Raw genomic sequence first — 12475 nt, 5'->3', positions numbered from 1 at the left:
CTTAGCTAATGTAGTGTCAGATATCAAACGGACACTTTTTATAATGTCTCTCAGCCTAGACTGGTAACAGAACACCAAAGTGCAGTTCAGTACAAACAATTTTCTGAGGACCTGAATCTATGCAGTCTGGGGAAGGCAGTTCACTGGAGCTCTAGCTTAATTCAGAATAAAATGTGAGAATATGTAAAGCAGTGATTCTTGACTAGTGATTTTCTTTTGAATCATGCCTTCTTTGGGAAATTGATGATAAGTCTGGATCCTTCTTCTTCCTGATGCACATATGCATGATCTCACCAAATTTTGCATGTTATTTCAGTCAGTTCACAATTTCACAGGGTTCACACCCTCACAGCTCTCACCAGCACTCATCCACAAACTCCAGGCTGCACATCCTTGGTCTAGAGTGGCAGGAAGACTACATACAGTAAGGAAACATGGTAAAAACCTGGAGCACAAGCATGTTTGTGCTGATAGAACAGATTCATCTGCTTAACAAGAAACCAAATTGAAGATAAGATTGGTTTCCATTTATGAAAGCTGGTGAGCGTGATGGGACGTGTCTGAACAAAAGACGTTTATTCCACTTTGGCAAGAATGTGGTCAGGAATGTGATTTTTCTTAGAGAGCAACTGAATATACTGTAACACACTAAAAAGGATCCCAAAGCTCCCTCTTATAGAGAAAGCTATGGTAATTTAAGCCTGAAAAATTGTAAGACAGATGTTACCAAGAAGCATCTGAGCTACTTTAAAAAATACAGGTCATTGGTATTTTTGGTATATTGTATTCTTGGCAAAGAGTTCATAGTCTGTCTAACTTTAAGCATTTATAGGTTCTTGGTGAACCTAAAAATTCCTTGTGTAGTAGAACCTTGGGAAGCTGAATGACTTTGTTTGCTTTGGGGATTATCTTTGAGCCAGTTACATGTTGAAAACGTCTTGTTTGTTTATCCAGTTACGTTGGCTTAATATTTTCATTAGTTATAGTTTTTTTGCATTGCAGTGTTTTAATCTTGGGTGCTTCAGGCGGAGTTGGTACTTTTGCTATACAGGTAAGACAATTTCTTTATCTTGTGAATAGGAAGATTATTATTTTCATGAATTTATAAATTTATATATTGTGAACTATTTTTCCTTGAAAGGTGAGAGAAATTACATTCATTGTGATTTCAGCTTGCTCTTCTAAGAAGGAAACTTTCTAATGTAGAAGGAAGTGTTAACCTTTCCAGTGGTTTAATATATGAGTGAGTTTGTGGCTGTCCTATATAACAAATGTAGGAAAGCTTTTAAGGAGGAAGACCATGGGCAGTGAAAGTGGATGGAAGTTTGCAATTCTGTAGAAATTGATAAGCTGGTTCTAAACTATATAGAGAAATGCAATAGCCAAAATGCTGTATAAAAACGACAGTACTCCCCCAACGTGCTCTACAGATTCAGTGCAGTCTTATCAGAATGGCAGCTGCCTTTTTTTTTGCATAAATGGGCAAGCTGAACCTAAAATGCATACGGAATTGCAAGGGACCCCAAATTGCCAAACAATCTTGAAAAAAAAACAAAATTGGAGGACTCACACTTCTCTAGTTTAAAACTTACTTATAAAACTACAGTAATCAAAGCAGTGGTACTGGCATAAAGATATATATATAGATCAATGGAACAGAATAGAGCATCCAGAAATAAACCTATGGTCAGTTGATTTACTTTTTAAAGGTTTATTTTATTTTTGGCCACACCATGCGGCATGTAGGATCTTAGTTCCCCAACGAGGGATCCAACCCGTGCCCCCCTGCAGTGGAAGCACAGATTCTTAACCACTGGACCACCAGGGAAGTCCCAGTGGCCAGTTGATTTTTGACCTGGGTGGCAAGACCATTAAACAGGGGAAAGAATAGTCTTTTCAGTGAATGGTACTGGAGCAACTAGATGCACATGCAAAAGGATGAAGTTGGACCTCTACCTCACGTCATATGTGAAAACTAATTCAAACTGGGTTAAAGACCTAAATGTAAGAGCTAAAACCATAAAACTCTTAGAAGGAAACATAGGAGTAAATCTTCGTGCATTGGATTTGGCAATAGATTCTTAGAGATGACACCAAAAGCACAAGCAAAAGAGGAAAAAAATTAGATGAATTGGACTTCATTAAATTCAAAACTTTTTTGTGCATCAAAAGATACTATCAAGAAAGTAAAAAGACAACACACAGAATGGGAGCAGATATTTACAAATCACTTATCTAATAAAGGTATGGTATCCAGAATATGTAAAGAACTCTCACAACTCAACAACAAAAAGACAATCCAGTTAAAAAATCAACAAAGGACTTGAATAGACATTTCTTCAAAGAAGATATAAAAATGGGCAGTAAGTCGATGGAAAGATGTTCAACATCATTAGTCATTAGGGAAATGCAAATCAAAGCTGCAATTGAATGATTGGCTTAAGGAGATGTGTGTGTGTGTGTGTGTGTGTGTGTGAGAGAGAGAGAGAGTATGTATACAGAAAGCAATATTACTCAGCCATAAAATATAAAATATTGCCATCTGTAGCAGCATGGATGGACCTAGAGAATATTATGCTTAGTGAAATAAGTCAGAGAAAGATAAATACTATATGATATCACTTATATGTGGAATCTAAAAAAAAGTAATACAAATGAATCTATATACAAAACAGAAACAGACTCACAGACATAGAAAACAAACATATGGTTACCAAAGGGGAGAGGGGGAAGGGACAAATTAGGAGTATGGGATCAATAGATACAAACTACTATCCATAAAATAGATAAGCAACAAGAATTTACTGTGTAGCACAGGGAATTATACCCAATATCTTCCAATAACTTATAATGGAATATAATATGAAAAAACCCCTGAATACCTGAAATTAACACAATATTGAAAATCAACTACACTTCAATTAAAAAAAAAACACAATGAGATATCACTTCACACCTACTAGGATGGCTATTAAAAAAATGGAAAGGGGCTTCCCTGGTGGCGCAGTGGTTGAGAGTCCGCCTGCCGATGCAGGGGACACGGGTTCGTGCCCCGGTCTGGGAGGATCCCACATGCCGTGGAGCGGCTGGGCCCGTGAGCCATGGCTGCTGAGCCTGCGCGTCCAGAGCCTGCGCTCCGCAACGGGAGAGGCCACAACAGTGAGAGGCCCACATACCACAAAAAAAAAAAGGAAAATAACAGTGTTGGCAAGGATGTAGAGAAATTGAAACCCTCATATATTGCTAGTGGGAATGTAAAATGGTGCAGCTACAGTGGGAAATAATTTGGCAGTTTCTTAAAATTCTTAATTCTATGTTGAACATAGAATTGCCCTATGACCCAGCAATTCCATTTCTAGGTATATACCCGAGAGAAATGAAAACCTATGTTCAAACAAAAACTTATATACAAATGTCCATAGCAGCATCAATATTCATAATGGACAAAGAAATGGCAGCAACCCTAATGTCTATCAACTGATGAATAGAAAAACAAAATGTGGTATATATACACAATGGAATGTTATTTAGCCATCAAAAGGAGTGAAATTCTGATACATAATACAACATGGATAAACCTTCAAAACATTATGCTAAGTGAAAGAATTCAGACACAAAAGGTCACATTTCTGTATGATTCCATTTATGTCATGTCCAGAAGAGGCAAATCCATAGAGACAGAAAGCAGATTAGTGGTTGCCAGGGGCTGGGGGGAAGAGGGAATGGGGAATGATTGCTTGATGGGTGTGGGTTTATGTTTGGGGTAAGGAAAATGTTCTGGAATTAGATAGTGGTGATGGTTGCACAACATTGTACTAAAAGCCACTGAATTATATACTTTAAAATTGTTAAAATTATGAATTGTGTGTAAATTTTACCTCAAACAAAACAAAGCAAAGTGCCCCAGGCCTCTAGGAACGGCATGGCACCTAGTGGCTGCTCCCATTGTGGTCACATGTTTAACTGGCTGGCTGCTGGGAGAGCAGGCTTGATTAAGCCTCCCTCAGGATGAGGAGAGAGGCCCTTTCCCCAGTAGGGGCTAGTGAGCGCACTCAGAGGCTCTGCCACATGGCTTTACAGGAGGGAGAATTTGGGTGCTATCCTTCTCCCCAGACCCCGCCTCAGACCTTTTGAGGACCAGGATAGTGCTGGAGTTTCTCATCCACCTGCTCACTGATTTGAGAGAGAGGGGAAAGGACTCCCAGGAGATTCACACCTTGACTTCTTTCTAATTCACCATTAGATACTGCTATGGTCTGAATGTTTATGTCCCTCCAAAATTCATATGTTGAAGTCCTGATGCCCAAAGCGATGGTATTGGGGCCTTTGGGAAGTGATTAGGTCATGAGGGCAGAGCATTCGTGAATGAGATTAATGCCCTTATGAAAGAGGCCCAGCAGAGCTTCTTAGCCCTTCTACCATGTGGGGACACAGAGAAGGCACTGGCTATGAACCAGGAAGAGGGCTCTGAACACATCAAGGTGTTGACACCTTGATCTTGGACTTCCAGCCTCCAGAACTGTGAGAAATATGTTTCTGTTGTTTATAAAGTACCCAGTCCGTGGTATGTTGTTATAGCAGCCCAAACGGACTAAGACAGATACCCAGGGCCTGATCCACAGATTGTCAGTAAATGTGGGTTAATGAATAAGTAAATGGAAGAAAGGAAAAGAGGGAGGAAGGGAGGGAGAAAAAGAGAAATATCATACCCTGCTGATTAGAGTGTAATTGGTACAACCAGTTTGGAAAATAATTTGGCACCATCTAGTAACTCTGAATATAAATTGCTCTATGACAACCTAACAATTTTACGAATGTACTCTGTAGATAGGCATATGGTCATCCCTCAGTATACCAACCTCAGAACCAACCTCAGATTGGTTCCAGGATCCCCTTGGATACCAAAATCCATGGGTGCTCAAGTCCCTTATATAAAATGGCGTAGTATCTGTATATAACCTACACACATCCTCCCGTATAATTTAAATATTCTTTAGATTACTTGTAATACCTAAACACAATGTAAATGCTTTGTAAATAGTTGCAAGTATACTGTTAATTCAGGTTTTGCTTTTCGGAACTTTCAAATTTTTTTCCCAAATATTTTCAATCCCTGGTTGGTTGGTTGAATTCAGCAATGTGGAGTTCTTGGATACAGAAGGTCAACTGTACATGCATGTTCACCAAAAGATATGTACCAGAATTACATGTATTATCCCCCAACTGGAAACAACTCAAATGGCCATCAACAGCAAAATAGGGAAGTAAACTGCAGAATATTCTTACACTGGAACATTACACAGCCATGGAAACAAACTATAGTTGTGTGCAATGAAGTAGATGAATCTTACAAGTAGGAAGAAGTCAGAAACAAGAGTACACCTTATATGGTTCCATTTAATGACACTCAGGAACTGGTGAAACTATACAATACTGTTTAAGGCTGCTTATCTACATAGTAAATCTCTTTACAAAAAGGCGAGGGGAGGCTCATGTAAAAGTCCTGATAGCTGTTATTACTTCTAAGGGAGTGAGGGGGGTTTTGACTGGGAGGGGGAAGTGAGGAGATGTTCTAGTTCTTAATCTTGAGTGATGCTTAAAATAGTATTTGCTTTATAATAATTTGTTAAGCTGTACATTTATATTCCATGTACTTTTCTCTGTGTGTTATGTTTCACAATGAACATATTTTAATAAGATTAAACAGTTGAGTAATAGATAAATATCAAGGTAGAATAACATATCTACAGAAAATGAAAACACATTGGAAAACATCAAAATGAAACCTGCAATTTCAAAAACAAGCTAAAAAAATGATTAAAAATACGATAGAGGGCTTCCCTGGTGGCGCAGTGGTTAAGAAGTTTCGAGCCCTGGTCCAGGAAGATCCCATATGCCATGGAGCAACTAAGCCCATGCGCCACAACTACTGAGCCTGCGCTCTAGAGCCCGTGAGCCACAACTACTGAGTCCGTGCACCACAACTACCGAGCCCGTGCACCACAACTACCGAAGCCTGCGCACCTAGAGCCTGTGCTCCACAAGAGAAGCCACCGCAATGAGAGGCCTGTGCATGGCAATGAAGAGTAGCCCATGCTCATTGCAACTAGAGAAAGCCTGCGCAGCAACAAAGACCCAATGCAGCCAAAAATAAATAAGTTAAATTAATTAATTAAAAATAAACAAATTAATATATCTAAAAAATACAATAGGGAGCATGAAAGAATGAAATAAATCATAATTGGAAAACTCAGAAAAAAGTAAAAAAAAAATTATTTAGCAATGAAGACTAAACTAGAAGGAACTCAATAACAAACACATAATGCTGGCCTGATAGAAACAGAATGTGTAAACAGGAAAAATTGTAAATTACGAAAGAAAGGAAGAGATAAAAACAGATTCAGAGAAAGTGTCAAATATTGAAGACAGGAACGAAGATTGCTATATGGATAATAGGAGTTTCTGAAGAAGAAAACCGAAACAAGGGGATAGAACAAATACTAAAATCAGTAGTTCAAGAAACTTCCCTGGTTTCCTGAAGTTAAATGATTTGAAACTACATATTAAATAACCAAAGCACTTATCTAAGAACATGGACCCAGAATGACCAATATCCAGGGGAGCTCTAGTAAAATTACTGGCACTTAAAGAAAAAAGAGAAACAAACAAACAAAAATCTTGGGACATTTTCTTTTTTTTTTTTTTTGGCTGTGTTGGGTCTTCATTGCTGCATGCGGGCTCTCTCTAGTTGCGGCGAGCTGGGGCTACTCTTCGTTGCGGTGCACGGGCTTCTCATTGTGGTGGCTTCTCTTGTTGCAGAGCACGGGCTCTAGGGTGCATGGGCTTCAGTAGTTGTGGTGTGTGGGCTCAGTAGTTGTGGCTCGCGGGCTTAGTTGCTCCACGGCATGTGGGATCTTCCCAGACCAGGACTCGAACCCATGTCCCCTGCATTGGCAGGCAGATTCTTAACTGCTGCGCCATCAGGTTTTTTGCTTGTTGTTTGTTTTACAAGGGGGAGGAAAGTAGGTTTACTGAGTACATACTAGATGCTAGATACAATATCCTGGTGCATTTAATTATTTTAATGTCTAATCCTCTGACAAAACTATAAGGTGGGCATTACTATTCTTATTTCACAAATGAGGAAACCAAGGCTGACAGAGGATATAATGAAAGGGACTTGGAAAGAAAGATAATTAAAGTCAAACTTGGTCTTTATGATCTAGAATTGAGTCAAGTGGTTAAGTAGAGGAAGTTTCTCCTTAGTACTGCCTTCACATTTCCCTTTTGGGACCGATTCTTTTTTTTTTTTTTAACATCTTTATTGGAGTATAATTGCTTTACAGTGGTGTGTTAGTTTCTGCTTTATACACCAGGGTTTTTTCTTTTTAAGAAAAAAAAGCAGTGTTTTTTTTTTTAAAAAAGAGCATGTGACATGTAAGTAAAACTCAATTATCAGCAGACTTTTTGACAACCGTGCTTTTTTTTTTTTCTGCTGTACATGGGCCTCTCACTGTTGTGGCCTCTCCTGTTGCAGAGCACAGGCTCCAGACGCACAGGCTCAGCGGCCATGGCTCACGCGCCCAGCTGCTCTGCGGCACGTGGGATCTTCCCAGACCGGGGCACGAACCCGTGTCCCCTGCATTGGCAGGCGGACTCTCAACCACTGCGCCACCAGGGAAGCCCTGACAACAGTGCTTTAATGCTAGTGAAGGGAGCAGGGATGGAGTAACATATTTAAGACACTTGAGAAGGAATATGCTAAGAATTTTATATACAGCAAAACCGGGCTCCATACACTAAAGGGCACATACGAACTGTTAATAACATGCAAGAACTTGGGGAATATGTTCTTCTGATCCCTTTCTGAGAAATCTACTAGAAAATGAGCTTCTGAAAACTAAAATGGCTAGAGAGACATCGAACCAAGGACTGGTGGTAACTGTTAAATATAAAGTTATCTGTAGAACTAAAACTAAATGAGGGCTTAGAAAAAGAGAGTGTAGTATGTAACAGCCATATGCTCTGACAAGGTAAACAGTACAGCTGTTTTTAAAAAGCGGAGGAACAGAGAGCATATATTAAAATTATTTTAATCCTTTCATTAATCATATTGGTAGTGATATTAGTACTATTTTTCAGAGACTGTTATGTTGTAATATACAATGGAACAGTTGGGTATTTATGGCATATTTTAATTGTCATCCCCTTTGTCTTTGACAACCAGGATTTTAGGAGTGGAGGAAAGGAGATACAGATGTAACAGAAAAGAGGTTAAGTAAAAGCTTGACAGTCTGGAATTGAATTGGAAGTATCAATATGAACTCGAGATATTTTGTATATGTATGTATGTAAAGCTGTCTCTTGAAATATCATTGCTTACACACAGAAAAAAATGCAGCGCCTTGGAGAAAAGGCAGATTCCAGATCTAGGGCGCAAAATGTACGAGAATGAGCCTAAAATATATTAATAGCAAGGAAGTTAGTAAAGGCTAGTTGAGCCATGTCAAAAAGACTCAGTAGGGCTTCCCTGGTGGTGCAGTGGTTGAGAGTCTGCCTGCCGATGCAGGGGACACGGGTTCGTGCCCCGGTCCGGGAGGATCCCACATGCAGCGGAGCGGCTGGGCCCGTGAGCCATGGCCGCTGAGCCTGCGCGTCCGGAGCCTGTGCTCTGCAACGGGAGAGGCCATAACAGTGAGAGGACCGCGTACCGCAAAAAAAAAAAAAAAAAAAAAGACTCAGTAGCCAACTTGAAGAAACTCCCAAAGATTGTTAAAGAAGACAATTTGAGCTTCAGTAATCATAATGATAATTACAGTGGATTGAAATCCTTCAACTATGTTTAAATCCATGAGTTCATGATGATATTTTTAAAAAAGTGGTCACTTTTGGAAGCTGATAGGAACCCAATTTATTATTTTATAAACTGAAAAAAGGAAAAACTTATTTGCCTTTTCTATACGAACTGTACACCTGAGTAAACTAATATATGAGGAGAGGTGTTTCTTTATAAAAGTATTCCAACTACTAAGTGAAAAAAGGAGAGAGAGAATATCACCATTTTGCAACCACCAGTAGACAGCCACTGAGATAATAAAAAGGGCAACAACCAGATATGCTATGCATCCTATAATTTTGCCAGACATTATTCATAGTCTTGCTAAATGGATTGAAACAGAAGATACACAGGACAGAGTAACAGGTAGAACTGTCCCAGGTGTGCAATCAGAAATTCCAGAGTTTCCAGTGGGGAAAACTCTGCAGGTCACATGGCCTAGATTCTTTCACAGATAAATTTTAAGAAAGTGAAGGGGATAGGGACTTCCCTGGTGGTCCAGTGGCTAAGACTCCGCACTCCCAATGCAGGGGGCCCGGTTTGATCCCTGGTCAGGGAACTAGATGCCACATGTTGCAACGAGGATCCTGAGTGCTGCAATTAAGACCCAGCACAGTCAAATAAATTGATAGATAGGTAGGTAGGTAAGACTAAACTATGGTATCTAGGGAATGCATATATGGGTGATAAAACCATTTTTTTTTTTAATGCAAGGAGGTGATTACTATAAATATCAGGGTAACGATGACTTTTGGGAGAGAGGGTCTGGTGTGGGGACCAGGCACAGGGAAGAGCTTTTGGAGTGGCAGCCAGCTTGCTGTCTCTGTCTGAGTGGTGTCTGCCTTACAGACGTCTCTTATACTTGTGTTTTAGTTTACATAAAATAGTAAAACAACTAAAGCTGTTTAAAAACCTTTTAGTAGTGTGCAAAGATATTAGATAGTTCTAAGTGGGAGAGGAAAATCTAGAAATCTGGAAAAAAATTCATTGAACTGTTTCAAGATATGACAGATTCTTCCTGAGGATTTAATACTGTTCAGGGAAAACACAAATTAAATGTAGGTGCTTAGAACACAATTTCCTTTTTCCTTGACAGTTTCTTTTTTTATACAGATACTGGATAGTCATCTTGGATTGTATTCTTCACATATTTGAATTTAGTTTGGGACTTGCTGTAGAAAGCAACCTGTCATTATACTCAAGTGTCTGTGTTTGTGGCCCATAAACATAAACTATCATATATCATGTCAGTCCTAAATGTTTTAATTCCCCTCAGATTTCCAGGGCATATTCCTTGGTCAGTATTACTTTTTAAAAGTGAGAAATTAGGTAAGATTGTGGGTAGTTTTTAAATCCTTTATTGTTTTTTGTTTTTAACAGATCTCCAGCATCTGTGTGTACCACAGAATGGGGATCCAGTAGTGAACAGAACAGACACAGATCTCATATATTCTAGTGAACCTCTGCAACTTATATTAAGGAAGTTCAGGAAACTGATATTGAGGACAGGAGGGAGAAAACAGCTGATCTGTCATGACCTATAACTGCCCGTTTGAAAATTTCTCAGTGAACTTCAAGTAACTGTTCTCAAATTTTGCTGATGATGGCTCCCTTTTAATTCTATGAAATTGTCATTATGGAAAGGAACTGTAGTCATTTTGGAGCGTGATGCTTTCTGGATACTTAATCCTGAATCCTTCATTTTTTTTAAGTCTAGTTATTTTAAAATATATTATTTTTAAAATATAAGGTATCTGCATTTTAAATCCTCCAAACCATTTATTTAGGTCTTTTTACTCTAAAGGAGAGGACCTGATGCATGTTTTGAAAATAAAATGGCCATGTTTTCTTCCCCTCTTTTTTTTTTTTTTTTGGCTGTGGTGGGTCTTAGTTGCAGAGCGCGGGCTTCTCTCTAGTTGTGGCGTGTGGGTTTTCTCTCTCTAGTTGTGGCACGTGCGTTCCGCAGTTTGCGGCTCACGGGCTCTCTTGTTGAGGTGCACGAACTCAGCAGTTGTGTGCGGGCCTAGTTGCCCTGCGGCACATGGATTGCTAGTTCTCTGACCAGGGATCAAACCCGTGTCCCCTGCATTACAAGATGGATTCTTTACCGCTGGACCACCAGGGAAGTCCCTTCTTCCCCTCTTTTTGAGAGCACCTTTCATTTATTACCCAGTACCTGATTACCCAGTTGTCTGACTCAAGATTATACTAACACTTACTGGAGATGCAAATGAAGAGATGTTGCGTTTTTATGTTCTGGACGCATTTTAAATATTCATCTTCTGAGGACGTGATTTTTTTTTCCCATTTACCTTTGTCATCATTGAAAATGCTGAGCTTAAGGCCATCAACTCCTGTCTTTTCTGATGCTGGTGAGGCACTGAGCCCTTCTATAATTGGATTGGTTATAACTTCATGACAGTAAGGCGACTAACTGTCTCGTCCAGGGAAAATGAGATCTATTTCTTGGATTTTTCTTAGTGAACACAAGTTTAATCATTTTACTAGTCTCTGGCAGATAGCTTCCTGCAGCTCTTGTTAAGATAGAGCACTTAGAATTGTCTAGAGATTAACCTGATACATGGTGCCAACTATTTTTTATTTAATTCAGTTTTTCTACTTCTCTCCCCGCCTTTTTTCCTTTTTTGGGCAGGTAATGAAAGCGTGGGATGCTCATGTGACAGCGGTTTGCTCTCAGGATGCCAGTGAACTTGTAAGGAAGCTCGGTGCAGATGATGTAATTGATTACAAATCTGGAAATATGGAAGAGCAGTTGAAACATTTAAAGCCGTATGTATTCAAACAGTGTTCATATTGGGAAGGTGGGAACAAAGGCAGCTGATAATGCAAGCCTGAGGTGGTTGGGTGGCCTTACAGTCATGTTGGAATCCTAGACAAGAATCTACGAAAACACTCCATGTCTCCAGAGGTTATTTAGGTTGGTTTCTGTTTTAACTCCAGATGTTAATACAGCACGATCGTGTAACGTAATTTGTACTGAGAAAGAAATTTTGCTTACCTAGCCTTTTGCTAATTTTTAAGTCAATGTCCTTTTATTGCTCGCGTGTAACAGGTCTGAAGGCAAAATTGGAAGTGTATCCCCTCCAGGGGCATTTGACACCACAAGAAGAACATAGAGCAGTACGTGAAATACATGATTAGTGTTTTGGCTTCATAATGAGGGTTTCAGAGAAGCAAAGGCAGTATAGATATCAGTAATGGGAGTCTGTGGATGCTCTCGGTGCGTCTGAATGCCAGGCTGTGGTTTGACAGAGTGTACCAAGTGAGAGTGGATTCAGGAATTCTCTCAGGCCCTGTCCATCCTGACTGTGGCTCGGGCAGGGACGGGGGTGCTTAGGAATCTGGTCTTCACCCAGCCCAGGCAAAGCTGCAGCGTGCCTGAGGAGTATTTGGAAAGCTGTTTGACTGCTTCTATTTCAGAGATTTTTCCCTTTTTAAATTAGTTTTCAGAAGCTAATTATTCTTGCCCACTTTAAGTAGAAGTATATTTTCATGGGTTAAAAAAAAAGGAGACAAAGGGAGCCCCTATCTGACACAGCCCAGCCTCTCAGCCAGCACCCCAACTCCCAACAGTAGATGTTTGGCTGTACAGCCAGGAGCAGCCGGCCACTCATCATC

At 39.8% G+C, this 12475-nt stretch overlaps 1 protein-coding gene across 5 annotated transcripts in view; it reads left to right on the top strand.

The window, feature by feature from the left end:
* RTN4IP1 (reticulon 4 interacting protein 1) overlaps window positions 1-12475 on the top strand; it is a 47757-nt gene that overhangs the window by 18465 nt on the left and 16817 nt on the right. For all 5 annotated transcript variants that reach the window (XM_081250990.1, XM_081250989.1, XM_081250988.1 and 2 more), the window contains exons 5-6: window positions 1003-1051; window positions 11490-11626. In XM_081250990.1, coding sequence (XP_081107116.1) covers window positions 1003-1051; window positions 11490-11626 — 186 coding nt within the window. The remainder of the gene's footprint in view (window positions 1-1002; window positions 1052-11489; window positions 11627-12475) is intronic.

Source organism: Mesoplodon bidens (genome assembly GCF_964165515.1).
Source record: "Mesoplodon bidens genome assembly, chromosome: 12".
Lineage (NCBI taxonomy): Eukaryota > Metazoa > Chordata > Mammalia > Artiodactyla > Ziphiidae > Mesoplodon > Mesoplodon bidens.
The sequence above is the reverse complement of the archived record's forward strand: the minus strand, read 5'-3'. Positions and strand labels throughout refer to the sequence as shown.